Raw genomic sequence first — 23,924 nt, forward strand, 5'->3', positions numbered from 1 at the left:
TATCTATCTATCTATCTATCTATCTATCTATCTATCTATCTATCTATCTATCTATCTATCTATCTTGAAAGCTTCGTGTGGGCCCAGGCGCTGAAACAGTAAGGGAAGAGTGGCATAATGCAGCGCTAAAAACACACACACCACAAAGTAAGGAACACAAACCGACGGGACAGGCGCTGTCCCGTCGGTTTGTGTTCCTTACTTTGTGGTGTGTGTGTCTTTAGCGCTGCATTATGTCATTCAGCAAGCACCAACTCGCCCAACAACACGTTCTTCTGCAGTAAGGGAAGAGGCGTAGACACGGAAAAGACGTTAATGAAAACATGGAAATAGCTAAAAATACATAAACGGAACTAATATACACTGGCGAGAAAATCGTCCCTATAGTCGGGAAATACACGCCACGGTTTTAGCGACGCTGACGACCAGGGCCGTAACTAAAGGAGGAGGGGGGGGTTAATGAGGTTCTGACACCTCCCGAAATTTTTTCACGCTTAACTTTTCGGATGACACTAAAATACTTGCATGCCTTCACAGCGACCACCAGTTGCCAAAGTTAGCCGTTCTACACCAAAACAGCTGCCAGAAAAAAGTTCCTGAGGTACGGCCCTGCTGACGACCTCTCGAGGCCGGACACTAACTCGTCGCTGTCGTCGTGGCGGTTCGACGTGTCGATGCTCCCCATGGTGCTACAACGCCCATTGGTCGCCGCGGCTACCTCGGGCAGTCGATGTGACGGCCGGTTCGATACCCGGGCGGATGCCCAGACCGCGTGCTTGGCAGCTCCCGAGAACACCGGTAGGCTTCCCGGGGCTCAGCGGACCACGTAGTCGCTAGCTCGTCCACAGGACGCACCGTGACCACAAGCACGGTCGTGTCCTCGTGCAGGTGGTCTTGCGAGCTCGTCAGCAAGTTCATCCACGAACAGGGCCGGTAGTTCGCCACGGTCGCCCTTGACGCAGTTCCTTTGGTCAGCTTTTCCTGGCCTGCTGCCCCGCTACGCCTCGTTCCTTGAGAAATCAGTTTTTCTTCCTTTTTTTCGCACGCTAACCTAAACTAATCATTAACTATGTCTGAGCGCTTTGTGGACCTTTAAACTCACTCGTTGCGCATTTCACATGTTTTGATGCCTGGCACGATTCTATGCTTTTGCCGCGCAGTATTACATGCGTTAAGGAGACTCCTCCCACATTCATACATGACATTCATATAATGTTTTTTTTTTTTCGAAGCACTTTCAATCAACGGTTGGCTCTGTGGTAGAATACCTGCTTAGTCATGCAGGCCTGGGTTCAATTTTCACTCGAACCGAATATTTTTATTATTTATTTTATTTGCTTCTATCTCGATTTTTCGGTCACGGACAACGCTGATTTTTCGCTCTCCAACCAACGATGCCGAGGCCGACACCGGAATTTCTGCGAAACGAGCTCGCTAACGCTATCGCGTTAAAATTACTCACAGCCGTGGCTTGCTGATGGCAAGGTATTTATTTAGTACACCACACAGCTAACTTCACACTGGAAGCACCTTCTCAGTTGTAGGTCATGTAGCGAGGTGTTGCACTAAACTTGGCGTACGACTTGATCACTTTGTTGATGGCCTCGAGGAAGTCTTTCTCAGTGGCAACCTTCCTTCTTGCTCGGATCGCGAACATGCCTGCCTCGGTGCAGACACTGCGGATCTCAGCACCTGCATAATTTGGGCAATGATCGCAAAATCCCCTGAACGCTACGTCTGGTTTACTTTACAAAAAGTAAACGTAGAAATAAAACTGCAACACAAAGGACTTTCGTGATTCGTCCAATCACCATCATCATTTAAGTGCATGGGGCTGGAATGTCCTCTCCCTTATAACCTAGAGTACTCCTGTACTGTGCCAAACAACCCATGCTAGCTTGTAACTTTCGTAATATTAATCTATCGCAGTGATGAAATTAACTTCCCTTTCCATGACACCCTAGTATGAGTGACACAAGAGCTTTGGGCTGTACTTGTGCTACTTCTGACCGAATATTTCTTCCAAGGTTTGGGACACTAGAAGAAGCATTTGCAAGCTTCCAAAGTGCACTTAACAATTTAGTACCTTTTATGTGTAGGTAGCTACAGAGCCAGTTTCGGTTAAGTTTATGCTCTGCTGTGATGTCAGGTTGCAGGAGATGGTAATGAGGAATGTGGACAGTCCAATATTTGGACACTTGGGGGGGGGGGGTTGTTTTCGGTTTAATGGGATTTTTTTCGTATTAGTAAATTACTCTTTCACGATACCAAGAACACCATGCTTACTGTGAGAAAACGTCCAAAAAGAAAATGCGGGTGGCGACGCCATCTTCAGGTTCCCGCAACAGTCATCATGACGTCATAGATTTTGACGGCGTCCACTAAGGCTTAGAAAGTTCTTAATCGGTAAAAATGAAGTACATCGCCTTCTGAGGGAGCCAGAGGCTTAGCATACCAAGTTTCAGAAAATTTCATTGAGCCAATGTGACAAAAATACGAAAAAACACTTTGAAATTTGTGACGTCACCATCAGAGATTTCGGCTGCAAATTTAAAAGTGATACTTTTGACGTTATTTTCTTATCCTATGGTGGTGCAATTAACGACACTAGAGTTTTCAGAGTGTAATTTATCACTCTAAACTGATTTCTTGTTTCTGGTTATTGTCCCTATAAATAAACTATGAAATAGCAACACCGATGTCAAGCTACCATCCTCTGCCACTTACCTGTGCTGTTGGGACAGAGGCGAGCCAGCAACTCGAAGCGAATATCTCTCTCAACACTCATGGAACGTGCATGGATCTTGAAGATGTGTGTCCTTCCCTGGGGAGTAGGTATAGCACTCGTTTCACAGTGTTGCTGGCCATGTGATCCTCCTCAAAGAGTTAAGTGAGCTGAATAAGAAAGGCCGACTTGCAAGCCTCAAAAACTCCTTAAAGCAGTTACCACTGCGGCCAAAGAGCCCAGAATAAACAATGAAATGCACCTAGTACTTCAGGCAAGCTTCCTTACACCCTGTCTTAAAACAGAACTTGAAATCGAATACATCATGCAAAAAACTTTACACAGTGGCAGCGATAAGAATACAATGTCCTTAGAGTCATATTTTAATATAATGAATAAATCTAAGACGTGCCTCACACTTAGAAGGGGCGTGCAAACTCAAAGACATACTGCTACGTTGCTCAAAGACGTACTACTGTTCACAGAGGATGAAGCTCTTGAGTTACTTCTCGATACGGCAAGCATCATTAACACATGGCAAAAGCACATAGCTTTAGGTCGTCAAGTACGAGTGCCTCCTCCAGCAACGCTGAGAATTGATAGCGATTCCGATAGTCCTCCTCACAAACTGTTCATTACGCTCAACGTTGTATTTTCACAGGAGTGAGTGAAACTGCGGTTAACCACCTTCATTTTGCAATTTTCAACCATTTTTTACATAAAAAGCCAGTAGAATAAGTTTTCCGAACGCTCGTCGTCACGTGAAAACCCTTTGCCACCTCGCGGGCCAGGTGCTCGTGGTACTTCTCCAACTTGTCTAGCTAGTCCTTCAGTTACCTTTCATGTTGTCCGTGGCCTCCGCAATTAGCTCCGGCATGGGCGCATTGCCGAAGCTAATCGCGGAGGCCACGATCTGCTGTTTATGAGCATCGGATCATACGTCAAGCGAAGGCGTCGCCACTGTTCTGCTCACTACAAACAAAGGTGTATCGGCATATTTTAAATTAGAAAAGGTTACAATAAAGAAGTGCATGTGCTGTATTTCAACACTGATATAGAGACCTTTAACCGCCTGCACCACTAAAAGGTCACGTGATCACCATCATATGAATATTCGCTCTTTTGCCACGTGAGACACCAAAAGTGACTTTAGTGAAGAAATAAAAATATAAAACTGTGTCTAATGAAAAAAAAAATGGCGATGCTTGCACTAAGCCGCGCGAGGCTTGAAACAGCGAAACTAAACGATTCTGAAGACTAATCTGGTTGCTTCTAGGTTGTTTCTAGGTTGTTGCTAGGCTTTAGCTAGGTGATGCTAGGTTGTTTCTAAGTTGATTCTCAGCGAAGAGAGGTTTGACTTAACCACACACAGTCACAGACACGGTACGGTTGTCCAAACTCCAGAGACGGAAACTCGCGCTGAAACCAAGCGTTCGCCCCTCTCATAGATCTACGGGCACGTCGTCGTTGGCGTAGGCCTTCCATCACTTCGGGGTCTTCCCGCAGCCGTCGTTGCCTTTCCCGTTCCCTAGTATTCTATCGTCGTGCGTGCTCAGGGTCTTCGGCTCGCCGCCGTGTCATCGCAGCCATTTTGTTGGGCTAACTGTTGCCTTCTTTTTTAGCGGACCAGTGGTATGTAGTGGGATTTACCCAATTTCTGTGGCACATACCCGTTTTATGATGATGATAGTTTTCTGGGTGGACTCACGAGGAACGATTTGCTAAACAGCTTCGCTGTTAGAACAAGGCTTGTTTTAGCCAAGACGACATAGTATGTATATAGTATAAATTCAATTAGTGGGGTTATATAAATTCGAGTTATGAGTGGTTAAGTGGGGAAAAGTGTGTGTTTGGGGTACTCTGAATGTTGCAGTACACAATGGAATATTCGAAAGCACCGAATATTCGCCCAAAGCTAGTGTGCTGATACAGTGCCTCTGGGGCACTGACTGATATGACAGTTTCATTCTGTTAAGTTGGACAAACAGACAAGGAAGATTTATACGTGATAGTCCTATCCTCTTACAGGATATGAATCGGCACAAATTAATTCGCGCAGAACATCAACATGGCCAGGCTGTCTTACAAGTGAACGCACTCACTGGGAGTGGCATGAGTGATCACTTTCATGTCAGAAAGACAAAACAAAAGCAGAAGGGCAAAGCCTATACCTCCAAGTCGGGAAGTCCGAATTCAACCTTGCGGTCAAGCCTTCCGGGCCTCATCAAGGCGGGGTCTAGAGTGTCTGGCCTGTTGGTTGCCATGAGGACCTTGATGTTGCCTCGGGGGTCGAAGCCATCCAGCTGGTTGATGAGCTCGAGCATGGTTCGTTGCACCTCGTTGTCACCACCAGCGCCATCGTCAAAGCGTGCACCTGTCACACAAGTTTAGTGAATAAGTGACCAAGCACAACGCGCAATGCAAGCACTCCCACCATAAAACAAATAGCTGAACATTTTCAATATAAGAACTATTTGTGGCTGTTTTGCCAGTTCTTGGTTGAGGGTAGGCAAAATTTCACCACTTATGCAAAGGATGGTCGCTTGGCCCTGCACAATTTCTGTGACGTCAGGCTCTGCTGCTTGCCTCTACATCTAAACTGATCCACCTTTAATAACGCAGGCACACACAAAATCAAATCCTGGTACTATATAAAATTATTTTCTACGTAAAAGAGTTGCAGCATACCCACATATACAAAAGTGTGGTCACTGTGCGACACATTCTGCTTACCGCCACATTCTATACACCTTTCCTAACTAGCGCAGACTCACTTCTTGCGACATCGCAAATATTCACGCTGACGCAACGGTACCGTTCTGCAGATGCCGTCAAACAGTGCATTGAATCTGGAGGGCAGTACGAGCCATGGTGTAGATTTAGGTGGTTGTCTTATAAGGGCCAAGGACTAACGCTGGAGCTTGATGAAAAAAACACATCCCACTATCAGCACACACTGCTATGAACAGCTCAGCCAAATTTTGCAGTCGTGCGTGGCACGTCGAGTTCACAAGTGGAGCACAAAGTTACCACATTCCCAAACGACGCCCCCTTTTCAGACAGAGGCTTGTCCTCACTGGCTTCGAAGCTGCCAGCGGCTGCCAGTTTTCCTAATTCGGTAGATTGCTGCTGACAAATTTCAAGAGCGTCATTTGGATCAGATGTACTTCTTGCTGCTGTCAATCTGTATTGCACTTGCTATGCTTAAATAAATAGGCTGAACTAAGAAAACATTTAGCTTTAAGATTCAAGATGAGTTATGTACTTCCGGCAGAAAATAACTGTGATCTGCTGAACTCAGCACAACTGAATACAGTTGAGTAAATCTGGGCAACACTGTTTTTTTTTTTTTTTTTTGGCGTCACAGCCTTCGTGCCCTCCTTTGTTACGAGTAGTCTTGTATACCACATGTGGTTTCATGCCTTACGATGCTTGTGTGCAGTGCCGAGTACAAATGCTGCGGATTTCATGCTTATAAGTGCATGCGCCGAGTTGCAAGCGAGTTCTTTAGTAATAAGGTCGGCATACGGCACCTCACGAAACATGAGGATTAGATTAAAGCTGAAGATTGAAGGAGATTTCTCCATACAGAGGAAGCACAAAAACGTTAACACATGTCAGTGTTTGAATAATACAGTCCACATCTAATACCCTGATGTTGTACTTATAAATTAAACTTGAGTGGTAAGGTCGGAAACCAATTTGTAGGCGATGGTCAGCTAATTGGGAGCACTTCTTGTTCCACACATCTTTGAAGAAAGCATCTGCATATCACGAGCGTGCGCACATGCACGTATGGATGGCCTTCCATGTCGACAGAACAGGTCCTTAATGCTATGCCTCCTCAATGATTGCGCTTCTCACTCTAGTGGCCCATTGCACTGTCATTGGGTGCGAGGCCAGTGGCCGGAAAGCCTGTAGTCCTGACATAAACAACCTGAGGACGACGCCTTGCGGTCTGGTTGGCCACAGCGCAACGGCCTTCCGGCAATAGAGACACCAGTGTTTCGACCCATAGCAACGGACACTCGAGTGTTCCAGTGTTTCGACCCATAGCAACATTCTAGTGAGGGTTCAGAGGCCATAGACTGGCAATGCCCCCACGGTTGGTGGGGGAATTGGTTTATCGCCTACGTCTTTGAGCGGAAACTCCGCAATGATTTGATCAAAGTTTAATTGTATTTTTTTTTGCATTTCCCAGCAGTTCCTTTACTCGACGTGAAAGGAGCAAAACTGAGTGGAACTTGAGAATATTTCACTTTTATAGTGTGCTGCTGAGAAAAACAGAATAATCGAATAAGCACGCGGTATGTCAGTTGTCTTTGCAGTGTGTGACTCACTTCCTGAGTGTCTTTTGAAACGTCCAAGGAAAATAACTCGAGGATATCATAAGCTATAAAAAAAATCCTGCTTACCTCCGATTGCATCAATCTCATCAAAAAATATCACGCAAGCCTTTTTGCTCCGGGCCAATTCGAAGAGCTCTCGCACCATCCGTGCACCCTGAAATATAGTTAGCATAAGATGTCACAGACATTGGCAGCTGCTGTGCTTAATAAGACAACCTGCATCCTCTACACAAATCTTGCTCCTTAGTGTATTTCACGGTCTACTCAAGGCTACACATAGTTAGCTTTAACACAGGGGCCATGCAAGCACGTTTAACAAAGTCTTGTTTACTCCTGGCTCGATGACAGGATCAGATCAAGCTGTATCCACCCTACAAGTTTTCAAACAGCAACACAAAATACCTGCGTGCTACAGCTGCCATTAGTGAACACAAAGAGAGGAAAACTTTGTGATGTCACATTTTGTGATGTTAATGAGCCAAAGAGAATTCGCAACGGTGATGATTGATTACATTTAACCATGCATAGAGGTTTTTTGATGTAATGCTGTTTCACACTGAAATGAGAGAGCTGCTACGCTTACCTCACCAACGTACTTCTGCACAAGTTCTGAACCAATAACCCTTATAAAACAGGCATCTGTTCTGTTGGCAACAGCCCGGGCACACAAGGTTTTTCCCAGTTCCAGGGGGTCCAAAGAGCAGTACACCTTTGGGTGGCTCAATGCCTAAGTCGACAAAACGCTCCGGCTGAAAAGAAACAGGAAGTTCAAATCACGTTGGAAGCCAAGGAACACAACTGATGGTAAGTTCTTTTTTCAATTCATGCTCTCTAGGCCCTTTCACGCAGAATTTTTACCCCTTAATTATTAACTACGAATAACTTCCCATATGCTTGCCTTGCCCTTATGTGTATGTCTCACAAAGAGGGGCCCCTTCGACGATTACCTTTTTTCTCATTGATTTTATATTGAATATTGACTTTACAAACACAATTCACATAATATTAACGCGATAACGTTAAAGAGCTCGTTTCGCAGGAATTCCGGTGTCGGTGTTGGCGTCGGTGGTTGTGAGCGAAAAATCACCATCTTGACCGTCACCGAAAAATAAAGAAAGATGCAAATAAAATAAATACAAATCTTCGGGTTGGAGTGAGAATTCAACTCAGGCCGTCTGCGTGGCAAGCAGGTGTTCTACCACAGAGCCACGATATTACTTGAAACTGCTTCGAAAAAAAAAAAAACACTATATGATTATCATGTAGTAGGAGTCTCCTTAACGCATGCAATATTGCGTGGCAGAAGCGCAGTATAGCGCAAGGCGTCAAAACATGTGAATTGCGTAACGAGTGGGTGTTTTAAAGGTCCACCCATTACAAAGTGCTCAGACATATTTAATCATCATCAGCAGCAAAAGCACCAACAAAGTGAACAGCTGCGTAGGATCGCGTGTTGCCTTACGGACGCGTAGTGGGGCCTTCGCTGATTCGCAAAAGGAATAATTATGTCGTAGTGGGCACTTAACAACTGTACTTGCAGTAGGCATTCCAGCATACTTTGAAACGGCCAATGTTACGCACACAGTCGTTCGTTTCCTTACGGCACGGTTGAGGCATGCACCAAGAACCGAAGCCAGGCTAGCAATTGAAAGGCGATGCGCACGGGGCCCGATTAAGCTATCGCGTTCTACTCTTGAAGCCGAAGCTCAAGCGTCCTCCAAGTTTTTCATAGAAGGTAGCTTCCTAAGCAAGTTCATCAAGTTGTAAAAAAAAAGTAAACTAAACAAAACGCCATACATCAACAAACTTTAACGACGCATCACACACCTACAGCTGCCCACTGCTTTTCCCCTTTCTCTATTCGCACATGTTTTCCCACGGAACCTAACATTACTATTTTTGTGTTTGGTGAGACAAAAGGAACCACACATACTACGTGCAAAAATATACTGAGTAAAGCTCATTAACATAGGGCCAGAGGCGTGAATTACCCATTTTGATCACAAATATCACTCTCAAGTTTCAATGCGCGGTTAATTTGCCTTGACTTCTCCGTAGTCGATGCTGGCTGTGTCACCCCCACCTGGGAAACAGGAGACCTACGCCTCTTTATAGGACTACATATATGTGCAGTCCTATAATAAATATATATATCACAATATAAAGGATGATGCTTACATGCAGCAGTGGCATCTCAACAACCTCTCTCAGCTTCTCAATCTGCTCTTTGCAGCCACCAACATCTGCGTACGTCACATCGGGCTTTTCCTCCACTTGCATCATGGTAACTGAAGGGTCAATTTTGGGTGGCAGTGGGATGTGAATCTGGTACTTGTTTCGGTCCACACTGTGTGCGCCAACGGGAAAGAAGGAGATAAATGGAACAGCAAAATTGCACTGAAGCACAAAGGAACTTCACAAATGGCAACAAACATTGGGGGAACATTATTAACGAGAAGTATGAAAATTTTGCTAGTTCCATGTGATCCGGTCGCATAGAAGAAGTGTAGTGTCTGTGTGACATAGCACTTATCTACGTTTTCAGTGAACACTGCCATTATCAGCCAGTACATATTCAAGATGCATATTTCCTTTTCATTGCATTATTAAAGGGATACTGAACAAAATTTTCGCCGCCGAGATAAATGGCCCAATTGAAAGATTGGGTGCTGAAATTTGTCGAAACAACCTTCATTTCAGCCAGAGATTAGCAGAAAATAATGAATTTAATGCATTTTTCGCAAATTGGCGCGTCTAGCGGCTGCGCCGCGAACTAGAGAGGAAGTGACGCGAAACCCGGCGGATACTCACTCGCCAACCGTGCTCGCTGCAAAACCACTTACCAATCGACATCGCAAGCCGCCACCCGCTGCTAGCCACCCTACCGCCATACTACCGCTGCCGCGCGTCTCTCTCAAAACGTGTTTTTACGGAGGAAAGTCGGAAAGGTGTTCTCCGTGCGTGTTCTCAACCGGCAGCCAACGACGCCGGTTGAGAACACGGTTTCTCAAGCGGAGCTTGCGCTCACGTCTACGAATTTGCCGTTTTTGTTGTGTGCTGCTACGTAATGTGAACGGTGAAACGCCTGGCGCAACGCAGAATGCCTTAACGCTGTTCTGCGCTAGGGTGTGCGAAGAGCAGCGTCGAGACGGACAAGCCCTGTCATACCTTTCCGACAGAGCCGAAGCTTCAAAGGATATGGATTCGCGCTGCGCGCTCATCGCAGCCAACATGGGTGCCTTCAAAGCGTGACTTTTTGTGCTCCGAACACTTCGACGATAGTGACTATGAGTCACTGTATAAATTGCTGCTCCCGGCTGCCCACCCACGTTGGGCTATCGCGGCTCGTCTGGCTCGTCGTCCTCGCTGTCGCTTGACGAAGCAGAAGGGTCACACGCACATGGTTGTATTTGGCGCATCCGTTTTGGAGGCCTGTCGAACACGGAGTCGCAACCACCGCTCGTGGAACCACTGTCACTCGCACCTTGCATCTTTGCGCACTCGCGACACGCTCGGCAGTTGTAGTGGTCTTTGAGGAAACACTATTTTGTGTGCCATGTAGTGAAAAGGGGACAAGGCTCAGCTACACACCAGCCACCCTCCGTTCTTGAGAGGAGGGGTGGACAAAGCGAAATGGCAGGGCAGGAGAGAGCGTGCCGGTTGCCCCCCTCTTGCTAGAGCATTCGACGTCACAGCCGTCGACAAGCGCACTGGCGTGCAGCCGCCGCGCTCTCGCAATCCACTAAAAATACGGCCAACTGCTCGAAATTACGTGAAATAAACGCTGTTTATAGGAAAAGTCGTGTCGTCCGAGTCGAATGTAAGTGTTTTCGTAGATTTTTCAAATTTTTGTTCAGTATCCCTTTAACTTCCTTTACACAGCAGGTAAAAAGGAAAAGGTAGACATCAGAATTTGCTATTACTATAATAATAATATCTGGGGTTTAACGTCCCAAAACCATGATATGATTATGAGAGACGCCGTAGTGGAGGCCTCCGGAAATTTCGACCACTTGGGGTTCTTTAACGTGCACCTAAAGCTAAGTACACGGGCCTCAGACATTTTCGCCTCCATCGAAAATGCAGCCGCCGCGGCCGGGATTCGATCCCGCGACCTTCGGGTCAGCAGTCGAGCGCCATAACCACTAGACCACCGTGGCGGGGAATTTGCTATTACCGTCACTGCATTGTTGAGAGAATGCAGAGTGACGCAGCAGAAAATCACGTGCTCTTCAGAACGTGCTAGTGTTCATCACATACCGTGCATATTAATTTAAATCAGATCGTCGAAGCAGTAAATGGCGTTGGGCAATGATATGCATATGACGAACCAGACTGAGAAATTCCTAACTCTAGGTAAGGCAAGGCGTTATTTGTGCATGCAGCATAACAAAAGGCTGGAAAAGATTTCAAATGTTTTTGAGAGACTTTCTCGTGTATGTTATGCGCAAATTTTGGTGAGGTGCTTGGTTCATAGGTTCATTACAATGCACGGCTACATCTGAGCTGTGAGAATGCCATCGAAAAGTGCTTGAGACAAACTTCGACTTTATTAGATTTTTAAAAGAAGACGAAACACCGTTATTTTTTTTCTTGAAACCCTAACAATATAGTGTAATGAAAGTTGTGCACTTCAAAGAATATATTCGTAAAGAAAATTTTGAAAAGTATCTCACAGGAGCAGAGATAAAAAAGTACACTGCTTACTTCAGCCATTTAACCTCACGTCATCAGCTCCTTTCTACCAAGGCAGTGCCGGTCATTGAGACTGGCATTAATGGCTGTCAAGAATAACCCCCACAACCTCTTTCATTTTACTCTTGCAGTGTTCTTACGGTAACCATTGGAGATGTGTAAACATAAAGCAGTTCTATAGCAACAACAGAACCACAATAGAATGTATTAAATGCGTGAACAACTATAACGTCCCCATAGCCTGGGGCGAGTCAGGGCTCCTAAGCATGCACACGATAGTGAAATCACTGAACATAGGTGTCCATGAACTTGTGCTTAGAAGCAAAATGACACAGCTGCTAAGCGGCCCCAGCAAATTTTCATGGCAAAGCAAAGCACCTAGCATCGCATCTAATGAACAATGATAGAGAACAGCTCACCCAACTCTCATTCCTTCTTCAATGTCTGTAGGTGCCACAGAATCAGCCAAATTAACAACAAACTTTGCAAATTGCTTGACATTGATCATGTACTTTGCGTCTTCACTGTCGGCAGTTATGATCTTGGTGCAGCGGGCAACCTGCACATAATAGTGGTCAATACATGTAGTTAGACAATTTCGAACTGCAGTTGTGATGGTAACTACATATGCAAACAAGACGAAAAGAAAAAAGGCTATTCAAATAATCATAATTCAAATCAACAATAACCACTGTTGAGCAGTCTTAATTTTAAAAGCCCATGATGGCTTTTAAAATTACAACTGCTAAACCGTGCTTTTTCATAGGTGCCGTAGTTGCATACTAGATTCATACCTGCCAAGCTGTGAATATTAAAATGGTAAGAAACAAAAACTAAAGACGGCATAATACACACATAAAGAAAATAAACTTGCCCTGAGCTTATTGGAGATATACAAACTTTATTATGCTGTATTAATCACAATTTACCATTAGACACAGCAACCCAACAGTAAAAAACTTGGAACAGCAGCAACTGCAAAGCAACACACCGCTTTAAAACACAGCTACTTTGGTGACTTTTCTGTACGGACTCCCCGTCTGTATCCCTCTCTCCATATCACATTTAATATTATCTCCCACTCCCCACAGTAGGGTAACAAACCAGATTTTTCACTCTGGTTAATTTCTCTGCCTTCCCCATTCCTTCTTCCTCATGTAGATAGCAGCTGCTTCAGGAAATCGCCTGAATGAACTCACTTAAAGGAGTACTGACACCATTTTGAGACATCGCAAAGAGGACATTTTACGTTTCCTTGGTATGCAGTGTTAACGCCCTCCACATGCCGGGCTCAGACAACACGTATAAAATATGTTACTGTGAATTTAAAGCTTTCGTCGCTTAGCATCTGCAAGCCAGCCCCACCGCAATGAACATTATCCCGACGAGTCAACACAGTTCCACTGAGTTTGTGAATTCTGAGTCCTGCTCAACAACGGCTCCGATTCCATAGCTATACGTGCGATACGGAGGTCGGTGCAGAATATATCCGCCCTCATAAAGAGGATTTCTAATCGTCACAGAGGCATGCGTGAAGCAGACACGCGCCGCCTTGTCCAAGCATTCCGCCTCTGTAAAATGACTTATTCCCTCCCTTATCTGCACCTTTTTATCTCTCGAGAGAGATCAGGTCGATCGCCTCATCCGCACATCATATAAAACTGCTATGCACCTTCCGAAGAGTACCGCCGCGAGCAAACTGCTCCAGTTAGGTGTGCATAGCACGATTGATGAACTAGTTGAAGCGCACCTCATTAGCCATTATACCCGTCTTTCTCAGTCCGAAACAGGAAGGCTGCTCTTTGAGCGCCTTAAAACCAGCCTCATAGGATTATGCACCACCCCCACGAATTCAGCCCCCGAGTGCGACAGTCTCTTCATCCCACCATTACCCAAAAATACCCATCCAACCCATAATCACGACCGGAGAATGGCCAGGGCTAGGTCGCTTCATAAGCGCTACGCATCTTCGACCCCTGTCGCTTATGCAGATGCCACAGAATACTCCCTTCGCAGTGGCGGTCTCAGATAATGCCCACAAGCTACTCTGTTGCGCCACTTTCGACCGAGTCGCTCAAGCAATCGAGGCGGAAGAAGCTGCGATTGCTTTAGCTATTGCTCACACCCAGGCGGAGTATGTATTCTCAGACTCAAAAACGGCCATTCGTAATTCTGCTATGCGTCGAATTCATGCACCTGTCTACCGTATCCTACAATTCGTTCCACCCCCTGAGCGAATGTGGGTTCATCGGGGACACCCCAGAAATACAGGCGCCCATGAGAAAGCCCGAGCACTCGTCAACCGTGCAGTGGGCCTTCCTTTCGCAGCGCGCGAGAATGCCTGCTCACTAGTGATGCAGAACTATCGATGGTACTATCGATACTATCGATAGTTGAGTCACTATCGAACTATCGATGGTCAAAGATACTATCGATAGTGCCATCGATTGTAAGTACTATCGATAGTTTAAAATCAACAGCGCGAACTCATTGCAGAATAAATTTGGTTCCGCGCGCGCGTGGTACATAGTGGAGCCGGGGGAGCAGGCTGAAGGGCAAGAAAGTTGACATACTTGCGTTCTTCACAAGAGTGCTTCGCTGACACATGGTCATAAATTAAAACTATTAAGCTGTAGCGGAAAGGAAGCCGTTACATGGGGTGGAACTGCAGCGGCTTCAGTTTTATATTGTATTTGATGATTGCAAAATAAAAAATCATCAAGAACTAAGTTGGTTAATTGTAAGATGTAACTCATTGCTTTTAAATATTAATTTATTGATGGACATATGCCGCCATTTTCACTGCGCAAATAATTTCTCTCGATAAAAATTTCCTCATAAGTTAAGCGAAGCTGGTAGTAGGCTACCGCAAATATTTTGGCAATTTGGCCAGCCCGCAATAGCATCGTTATTCGCACCACTACAGATAGTTTGTCACGTGGTTGTGACGGTGAAGAATACTGCAGCAAGACTGGGAAATACGAAGCTCTTTTTTTGGTCGAACTTGTGCCCAGAAAATCAAAACTCAGAATGCAAGCGATACACGCTGCGCACTGAATGCGGCGAGAACAGTCGCCGGCCGTCGAGTAATCTGACAATCGGTGGAACGCTTCGTCTTTTATACATCAGTCATCAAACCTTCCAGTGTTATCGCAATTGCTCGCGTAAGCTCTCGAATAAACTTGAATATTCGCGTCCGGCGCGTAACCTTAAAATGTCAAACAATCGCGAAACTTCTCAAACATTGCGGCGCGGTCTGCGTCAAACGCAGCTAACAGTCTGTGGGTGAAACCCGAAAACATCAAAACAAAGCAATAAACACTCGTGGCAGTAATATCACTACTAATATTACCAATGGTACTACCGATTCGACTATCGATAGTTTATCGATAGTAGTACTATCGATAGTTTGTTTACACTGTCGATAGTTTCAAAGAAACTATCGATACTATCGATAGTCAATTTACCGATAGTTCTGCATCACTACTGCTCACCTATCATGAAATTACATGACCGCAATTTCCGAAGGATCTACCAACCAGCCCATAAATCACTGTCCCAGGTTGAGCAAATCGTTTGGCGCCGACTCCAAATGAGCACCTTGATTTCCCACTTCATCAATTCCCAAGTTCATGAACGTGACGCCTTACCCCATTGTCGTCTCTGCTCGAGCCCGCGAGCCGACTTTAATCACGTATATCGTCATTGTCCAAACAACCCAAATCCCCCATTTGCGGGGGCTGAGAGACAGGAGCGATGGGAGGCTGCTTTGCACAGCTCACGAGCGGACGACCAACTCCGGATCGTGTGCTGGGCCATGGGGGGTCGCCGAAGCGCAATGACTTTCGGCCACCTAGAGCAGCCCGAGAGCACATCGGCTTCCTCTTCCCTGAGCCCATCACCCCCCGCCCCCTCACCTGACCCACTTCATGGCATCAATAAAGTTGTATTCTCTCCTCCTCCTCTTTAATGTGTCCATTTCGTCATGTCAGTTTGATGAAAAGTTCTGCCACAAACTGCTCAGCTTTCCAATTCACGCTTGAGACTTAAACAGAAATGAAATCAAACGTGGACGACACTCATGAAATCAGCAGTGAAGCACAGTTCGAATGTATTTTACGAGTGATGTCACTTTCGCCATTTTCGTGCACTTGATTTCAATTATAACTAATGATGTGTAAACCTATCAAGGAGCTAGAAATCTCTTTGCGCTAAACCTTTCCATTTGATGCTACTGCGTTAGATGCACGTCAAAGATCTGGTAAAAGCTCGCACTCGCCGTTTACCTGCAACGGTTGCTCGGTCCGAAGGGTCTGCTCGTCTGCTTTCAGATCCCACAGGGCATGTGGGGCCAAACCTGTGTCAGACTCCTTGATACCTGCAGTCAATCAGATGAAAAGTCACAGTTTCGCCGCAAAGCAAGGAATTCGATAGTAACAAATTATAATGTCAACGGCAAGCAGCTCGATACTTGCAGCGCGCCGCTCAAGCGCAAAGGACGCACGAAAAGAACACGAACAGGACGAGCGCGAACTAACAACGGTCACAGCTCGACACTTTTCAGCGTGCTGCTCAAACACGAGGACGCACGCTCGAAAATAACTCACAGGTATACACAGGGCGAGCGCAAACTTAACAAGTGTCACAGTTGTTACTCCTTTGTTTGAGCAACGCGCTACAACCCAAACGTTCTTAGATTTTTTAGCATGTTTCATGCCAGGGTCTACCAAGACTTTCATGACGTATTTCCGTCACGGAAATACGTTAACAAAATGAACGTCATCAGATGGCAAAGAAAAAAAAACGAAGAAAAAGTTCCGTTTGACAGAAGTCAAACCCATGACGTCTCGGTCCGCGAGAATGACTGGCGGGCTTTTAGCCCTCTGAGCTACCGCCAAACACATAACGTAGGTTACACTAACGCGCATTTAATATTTCACACTTTCCTCTCACAGTGCCGTTGGATGGATGGATGCTATGAGCGTCCCCTTTATAACGGCGCGGTGACATGTGTGCCACCAGGGTTGGGAAAAAATAACGTCGTTGCCTCCGCCATTAGCTCCTGCAACGCGCCGTTGCTACGACCATTACATTCGGTGCGTTTCGAATAGGAGAAGTATAACTTAGTCAACGCTTTAAGCACACCGCGAGGTGGCCGCTTTAGCCAAAGCCTCGCTCATAGCATCCATCCATATCGAAAAAAAATTCACAGCGTATCCACGGGTGAATGATGAAGAGCTTGGGCGAAGCTCCTGAAGCAATCATGGTTTCTTTAAAGGAACCCTTTTTTGTGCGCAAAACGTTTGAGGAAAAAACTGGAGATAGGACAGAGCGCTCTGTCCTATCTCCAGTTTTTTTCCTCAACGTTTTGCGCACAAAAAAGGGTTCCTTTAAAGAATGCAGTACCAACCAGCCCAAGCAGCTACCCTGTTGCAGAATCATGGTTTCACCGTGAAATCTTCAGTGGTTTCGCCCAGCAGTAATCGAAGTGATAGCCCAGTACATCATCAAAGACGTGGAAAACACTGTATATATTTATACAAGAAATTTTATTAATCGTAAGTGGTAGCTAGACGTGGCTTCCGTTCCCCCTTCATTATAACGGCTTTATGGTCGGTGAAGTGATGGATCGGTGATGGGTCGTAGTGTGATGTTTGCAAAGACGAAGTAGTGGGCAGTTTGCAAAGGATCGGTGATGGGTCGTAGTATACTGCCGGTTACGCCTTACGCCGGACGCCTTACACCGGACAAGGTTAGACTAAGAGGAGCTTCGCCCCTAAAATAGCTCTCCGACGCTCGCCTGGCTGTCGCACCACGTTCCTCGCTCGCCCTGTGAAAATTAACCGCCAGGCTAGAGGGAAGACACGACGCTCGTCGCGTTTCTATTCGCGTTTCACGACGCTTTGAAGGAGTGCATATCGAGTATCAGTTTTTATTATGTGCTTGTTGATGCCATCTTTGCGCGGGATTCACCATATGTGGTGTTCAGGTATATCTTGACAACTTGAGCTACCGCAAGGGTTAAATCACGATCATGGGCGTTAGTCGTCGGTACGGATATGTGTGACTAAGCGTCAACGCGGATGCGTTCACATCAAGCGGTGTTATATATGCCAAACAACAGTAGACATTGTACAAGCTGTCATAACCAGTGCACTGTGCACTATAAAGAATCAACTACTTCTGTAACGACATGCTTCACCTTCGTGTTATACCGATTCCCATGACGGAAGGATCAGTCATAATTTTTTCTTGAAAACTGCGGCGCGTGGAGTGACCCCTCCGCGTTACATTTATCCGCGTCTCCTGCCGCGCGGTGGTGTTCGACGCATTGTTTACCTAAAGTCACTGGAACGGGAAAAGTACCGCGACCGTCGTGCGCGCCGCCATATTTGGTCCAGCGCCGCCGAAGCTGCGGCGGTGCGGTGTTGGTTTCACGTGGAGTAACGCATGTTTTACGCATTGCGTGCGATTTTGCAGCCCCGAGTGAAGCATACCGTTGTTCTCTGACTGATTAGGAAAGAAATAGCGGCAATTTTCACTTGCCTACATGCGCACGCACGCGTACTAACGCGATAAAGAAATGCGAACTGCGCGGCATTTACGCGCTCGGCTGTCTGCATTTATTAAATGCGAATCATTTCTTAGCGAATTTCTGTGACTATCTATCTATCTATCTATCTATCTATCTATCTATCTATCTATCTATCTATCTATCTATCTATCTATCTATCTATCTATCTATCTATCTATCTATCTATCTATCCGTCCCCGACTTTGTGCTGTCCTGGCCGCTTCGTTAATGGGAACTGCACCAAATTTGGTATGGCATAACATGACTGTATGACAAATTTAAATTAAGGTGATAACATGAAAATAATGACATGCATGCCATGTACGGCATGATTTACATGCCACGCTCATGGTGCGCTCGCGACCACTTCGATAGCTTGATACACAACAAAATTGGCATGGCGTTACAAGAGTGTATGACGGACATAAGTGACTGGTTATAACGTGCAAATCTTGACAGACATGCCATGTAAAACGTGATTTACACGACATGGTTTCGGGGCGCTCGCGGTCGTTTAATGAAATGCATATATACCAAAATTTATATGACGAGCTATTTCTGTATGACTAACGTTAGCGATAGGTGGTAACATGAAGATCATGACTTCCATGTCATGTACGGCATGACTTACTTGCCACGCTCATGCTGCGATGGCGGGTGGTTCGCTAGCTTGAAATGCACCCATATTGGTATAGCGTGAGGTGACTGTATGACGAACACGAATGACAAGTGGTAACGTGAAAATCATGACGGTATTTATGTTGGTCATACAGTCGCGTCACGCAATACCGATTTTGGTGCATATCAAACAAGCGAACCGGCCACGAGAGCATCATGGGCATGGCATGTAAATCATGCCATACATGACATGCGTGCCATTATTTTCATGTTACCACCTGTTATTAACGTTCGCATTACAGTCACGTCACGCAATACCGATTTTGGTGCATATCAAGCAAGCGAACCGGCCGCAAGAGCATCATGAGCATGGCATGTAGATCCTGCCTTACATGACATGCGTACCATTATTTTCATGTTACCGCACGGTATTTATGTTGGTCATACAGTCACGTCACGCAATACCGATTTTGGTGCATATCAAACAAGCGAACCGGCTGCGAGTGCATCATGAGCATGGCATGTAAATCATGCGTTACATGACATGTGTACCATTATTTTGATGTTACCGCACGGTATTTATGTTCGTCATACAGTCACGTCACGCAATACCGATTTTGGTGCATATCAAACAAGCGAACCGGCTGCGAGTGCATCATGAGCATGGCATGTAAATCATGCGTTACATGACATGTGTACCATTATTTTGATGTTACCGCACGGTATTTATGTTCGTCATACAGTCACGTCACGCAATACCGATTTCGGGGCATATCAAGCAAGCGAACCGGCCGCGAGAGCATCAGCCATTATTTTCATGCTACCATCTGTTATTTGTGTTCGTCATACAGTCACGTCAGGCAGTACCAATTTGTAGCAGTCAGTTTTCATGGCGCGCTGATCATTATATGTGAGCCCAAAGGCGTCAATTTTACGCCAAACATAATAAAATGTTATTGTGCATGAACCTCCTGCGACAACCACGCGAAACAAGCTGCACTAGTGCAGGGTAGGCGCCAACATTCCCCGAAACATTCGCGAATTCTCAATGAAGCGCTTACCTCACAATGCGGGTATCAGTCGTGGGAACAAAATTTTCCCGCCTAATTCTGTGCAGCCACACAGCCCGTCGTTTGGCATCCTTTTCCCGCTGGGAGTGGCAAAGAGAGCCTTACCCGGGCATTCTTCGATGCCTCGATAGGCTTTCGATGAAGTCTCAAAACGATACGGGATGTCGTAATGTTCCTATACGCTTTCCTGAGCCTATAAAAACAATCGCCCTCTAAAGTGCCGTGCGTCTGCGGCCGGGAGACACTAGCGAGGCAAGCGAGCTGGACCATTTATGTGGCGAAGTCGCCGAAAGGGCGCGGCGGCGAAGAGAAAAGGGACGCGGTACTTTTCCCGTTACACTGACTTTATGTTTACCTAGCGTTCCACGTCGCGAGTAGAGAAATGCGCCACTTTTCAGCGCGCGTCTCAAGGGCATTTTTAAGCAAAATGTAGGAGTGTTGCTTTAAAAGCGCCCTTCGGGCAATCTCGCGGACGATACTGCACACGCTGAAGAACCTCCGAGCTCTACGTACCGCCAGGAGTATATGGTGTATGTGAATAGCTCGTCGTTAGTATGCTAAAGAACGAGTGGCGCGTGGCCGAGATGTCTAAAGCGGCACGCTGCGGGGCCAGGGGTTTGAATCCCGGTGGCGGGCTTCGGAATTATTTTGTTCTGATTATTTTTGTTGTTTTTATTTATATACATATACATATCAGGGGCATGACGGCAACGGCGACGGCGAAAACCCGCCGAGAATGTCCGTATAATTGCTATCGCAATAAAACATTATTGTACTAGGGTTTTTATTAAGGTTGTTGTATCGTACCGGCACGTGTGCCCTTTCCTATACGCACAACTTACCAACAGTAGCCAACCCAACACCCTTGTTATCAAAGCACACACACCCTTTGCCCTCTCCCTACGACATTACATTAACCGCGGTCCATAAACAACGTTGTTCACTCTTCTGCTGCTCTCCGGTGTGTCACTTCGGCAACCCAGATGCCAATACAGTTGTGTCAAAACAAAAGAAACAAGCCCTCAAAATTTCCTTCCTCAAAGTCAATCAAGTTATTGGTGCAGCCGCTTGCAGCTGAACAAAGCTAAATCTAGTGACGCTTCGTCAACGTACTCACCTGTGAGTTCATTCACGCGCTTCAAGATCGACTGAATATCTTCTTCGACTTGCTTGATCGACTTGCTGTAGTGCCCAGCGCCCTGAAAACAACATGGTTCGACATCGTTATCACACATGTGACCAAAAAAGAAAAAGAATGCTGCGATACAGAGGCTGCGGTTTTCTTACGTAAGACTTCAGCAGAGCGATGTCCCCTTCATCAAGCACTGCAAGGCAATTAAAGCGTGTGCAGCAAAGCAGCGTCTAGAAATCACCAATCAATGGCGAGTATTTGTAGCACAGATGTCTGCTTTCACACAACATAACTTTCAGAATAGCAATACCAACATAACGCGTAAGAATTCCCGACTTCAAGGAAACAAGAACTTGAAGATGACACATGAAAACTGAACGGCTTGAACCAGTAGCACGATAAACGGGTTAACCTACCTTTTATTTCTTTCTCTTTTTCCTCCTTTTCATCTTTCTTGGTCTTACGCATGTCATCGCCCAAATGATCAGGCATTGTTCTTGGCTGCTTCGAGGTTTCACCGTTACACCAAGCTTCGTATATAAACCGCAGCAGTTTCTTACCGGAAGCCGCGTTTCGGACTTGATATCCTACCATGAATTCAGGCTTGGCACAATAATAAATAAACGCAGCGAAGGCTGCAGAGGTCGCTGCACTCCTGTTAAAAAAAAACTGGTGTTGTTTTTCCGGCAATTAAATATTATAGCGCGACAACTAAGTAATAAGATTACGGCACAATAAATTCGGAGCAAAAATAATGAAAATACACTTGCTGACTCGACATTGTCAAAACCAACGACAAACAAAACCGAAACGTTAAAAGGGTGCCCTGCAACACTTTTTCAGCATGGTCAGAAAACATCACCGGTGGGTAGTCGAGGCTTCTGAACAAGCGAGTTTTTCCTTCCTCCATGACGCGAGCCAAATATTAGAGCGCTGCACGCGGCCTGAAATTTGCAATTAATTCTCAAAGTCAGCTAGAAATCGTTCCTTCTACTCTCTACAAATGATGCCATAAACCGAAATGACGGTGCCATAAACCCAAAGTCCATGGCCATTGGCTGATTTGAGCATCGCGAGTCGCGTAGTAACTGCGGCTGCCGCGGGATGCCGCTACGCGCCACACTGAAAGTAAGCCCCGCATTAGGAGGAAACACAAAATAAAAGATAGTGCTCAAGGTTATTACGTATGGTTTTCTTTCTTTCTTTTTTATTTTTATCAGTATTCAATACTCAAAATACCTAAAAATGACGAAAAAATTCATAGGATCGATTTTTCGCCAATTCCCCAGAGTGGGTGTGAGCCATGTGGCAGAGGTTACAACAACAACAACAACAGCATGACGCGCGCTGACGAAGGGAGGCATCTTCTTGCCCCCTTGTCATCTCCCTCCCTGCGTAGCTTTCAGCTCGCTCGCTGGTACGAAAGGAGAGAGAAAGCGATTGAAGCCTGCGACCAATCCAAGTCGCTCCGCTCGTACTTGACGGATTCTAAAAAAATTGCGACAATCGATTCGTGGGGCAATAAGCTTTTATTGCGATAGCAACTATGGGAACACTTTCAGCGGGTTTTTGCCGTCGCCGTCTCCGTCATGTCCCGTGTATGCATATCTATGTATACATATAGAAAATCCACAAACAAAAATGAATCAGAAGAAAAAATTTCCAAAGCGCGCGACCTGGAATCAGAACCTACCCCTGGCTCCGCAGCGCGCCGCGTTAACCAGGCGCAATGCATCCGCCTGCATACTAACGGCGATCTATTTGCAGCTGGTGGTACGCAGATCTCGGGCGTGCTTCAGCGTGTTCTCTATCACCTGTGAGATGGCGCGAAGGGTGCGCTTTAAATGAACGCTCCTAGATTTTCTTTCAATTTGGAGACTGCCCTTGAAACGCGCACAAAAAAGTGGCACATTTCTGTACCAACTCGCGATGTGGAACGCCGGGCGCAAATAAGGCACAAAATGCGTCGGACGCCACCGCGCGGCAGGAAGACGCAGAGGGGTCACTCCATGCGCCGCAGTTTTGAAAAAAAATATATCTAAGAAATATCGTTGTGCCAAAGCCTCCTCTATTCTTTTCGATGCCAGTGCAAACACGCGCTCCTCAATAGTAGCAGTTGGTCCGCCTTAGTTTGAGGAGCGGTCGTGGTGCGACGCCAGCGAAAGGGTATGACCGCTTGCGTCACACGTGCGTCCGAGCGCGTTCCCGTGGAGACGCGGTAGACGCATCGTCCCTGTCCTATATCATGCGTCTGTCAGATTTGTTCCTTCGTACTGGACTTCCTTTTTCTCGCACGGTCGAAGATACAAGCCCTGCGAGCCTTCCTCTAGTTTGCTGCTCCTGTGGACCTCACCGCCTTATAAACGAACGCTTTGGCTTCGTGCTCCTGCCTGCGCTGACAAGACACTCTCTTGCCATGCTACCCACTCCTTCTTTCTATCTTCTCTTCAACTTCCTATCATATTTACTTCCCGTTCCCCATCCCTAAAGGCGCTGAGCTGTGCCCCACGAAAGGAGGCAGAAAATAGCGTCCTTTTGAGGGAGCCTCATCGTCTCTGCAGGCATTTTCATAAAGTTGTTCTCTCTCTCTCTTTTCATATCTTCTTCTTTCATGAACCACTCTCTCTCCTTTGCGGCTTGAACCAATGCCGCCTCTGCCAGTGCTCGTGTGGCACATCTTAAAGTCATCGCATGCAGAAGCGTCGCAGTGACGCGTCCCCATTGATAGCCCGGCGCACTGTCTCCCGAGGCGCCGATTTGT

The 23,924-nt window shown here is 46.1% G+C and overlaps 1 protein-coding gene across 1 annotated transcript; it reads right to left on the minus strand.

The window, feature by feature from the left end:
* Positions 1-1,511: 1,511 nt before the first annotated feature.
* Positions 1,512-21,722, minus strand: LOC119400427 (26S proteasome regulatory subunit 7-like). Its single transcript, XM_037667455.2, is given in 12 exon segments — positions 1,512-1,692; positions 2,728-2,824; positions 4,897-5,099; positions 7,141-7,228; positions 7,658-7,753; positions 7,755-7,823; positions 9,253-9,421; positions 12,189-12,328; positions 16,056-16,147; positions 21,149-21,230; positions 21,319-21,356; positions 21,580-21,722. Coding segments are annotated over 12 exon segments (1,308 nt in total). The 5' UTR covers positions 21,656-21,722; the 3' UTR covers positions 1,512-1,534.
* Between the last annotated feature and the right edge of the window lie 2,202 nt (positions 21,723-23,924).

The sequence above is a fragment of the Rhipicephalus sanguineus genome, chromosome 7 (assembly GCF_013339695.2).
Source record: "Rhipicephalus sanguineus isolate Rsan-2018 chromosome 7, BIME_Rsan_1.4, whole genome shotgun sequence".
NCBI classification, from domain to species: Eukaryota; Metazoa; Arthropoda; class Arachnida; order Ixodida; family Ixodidae; genus Rhipicephalus; species Rhipicephalus sanguineus.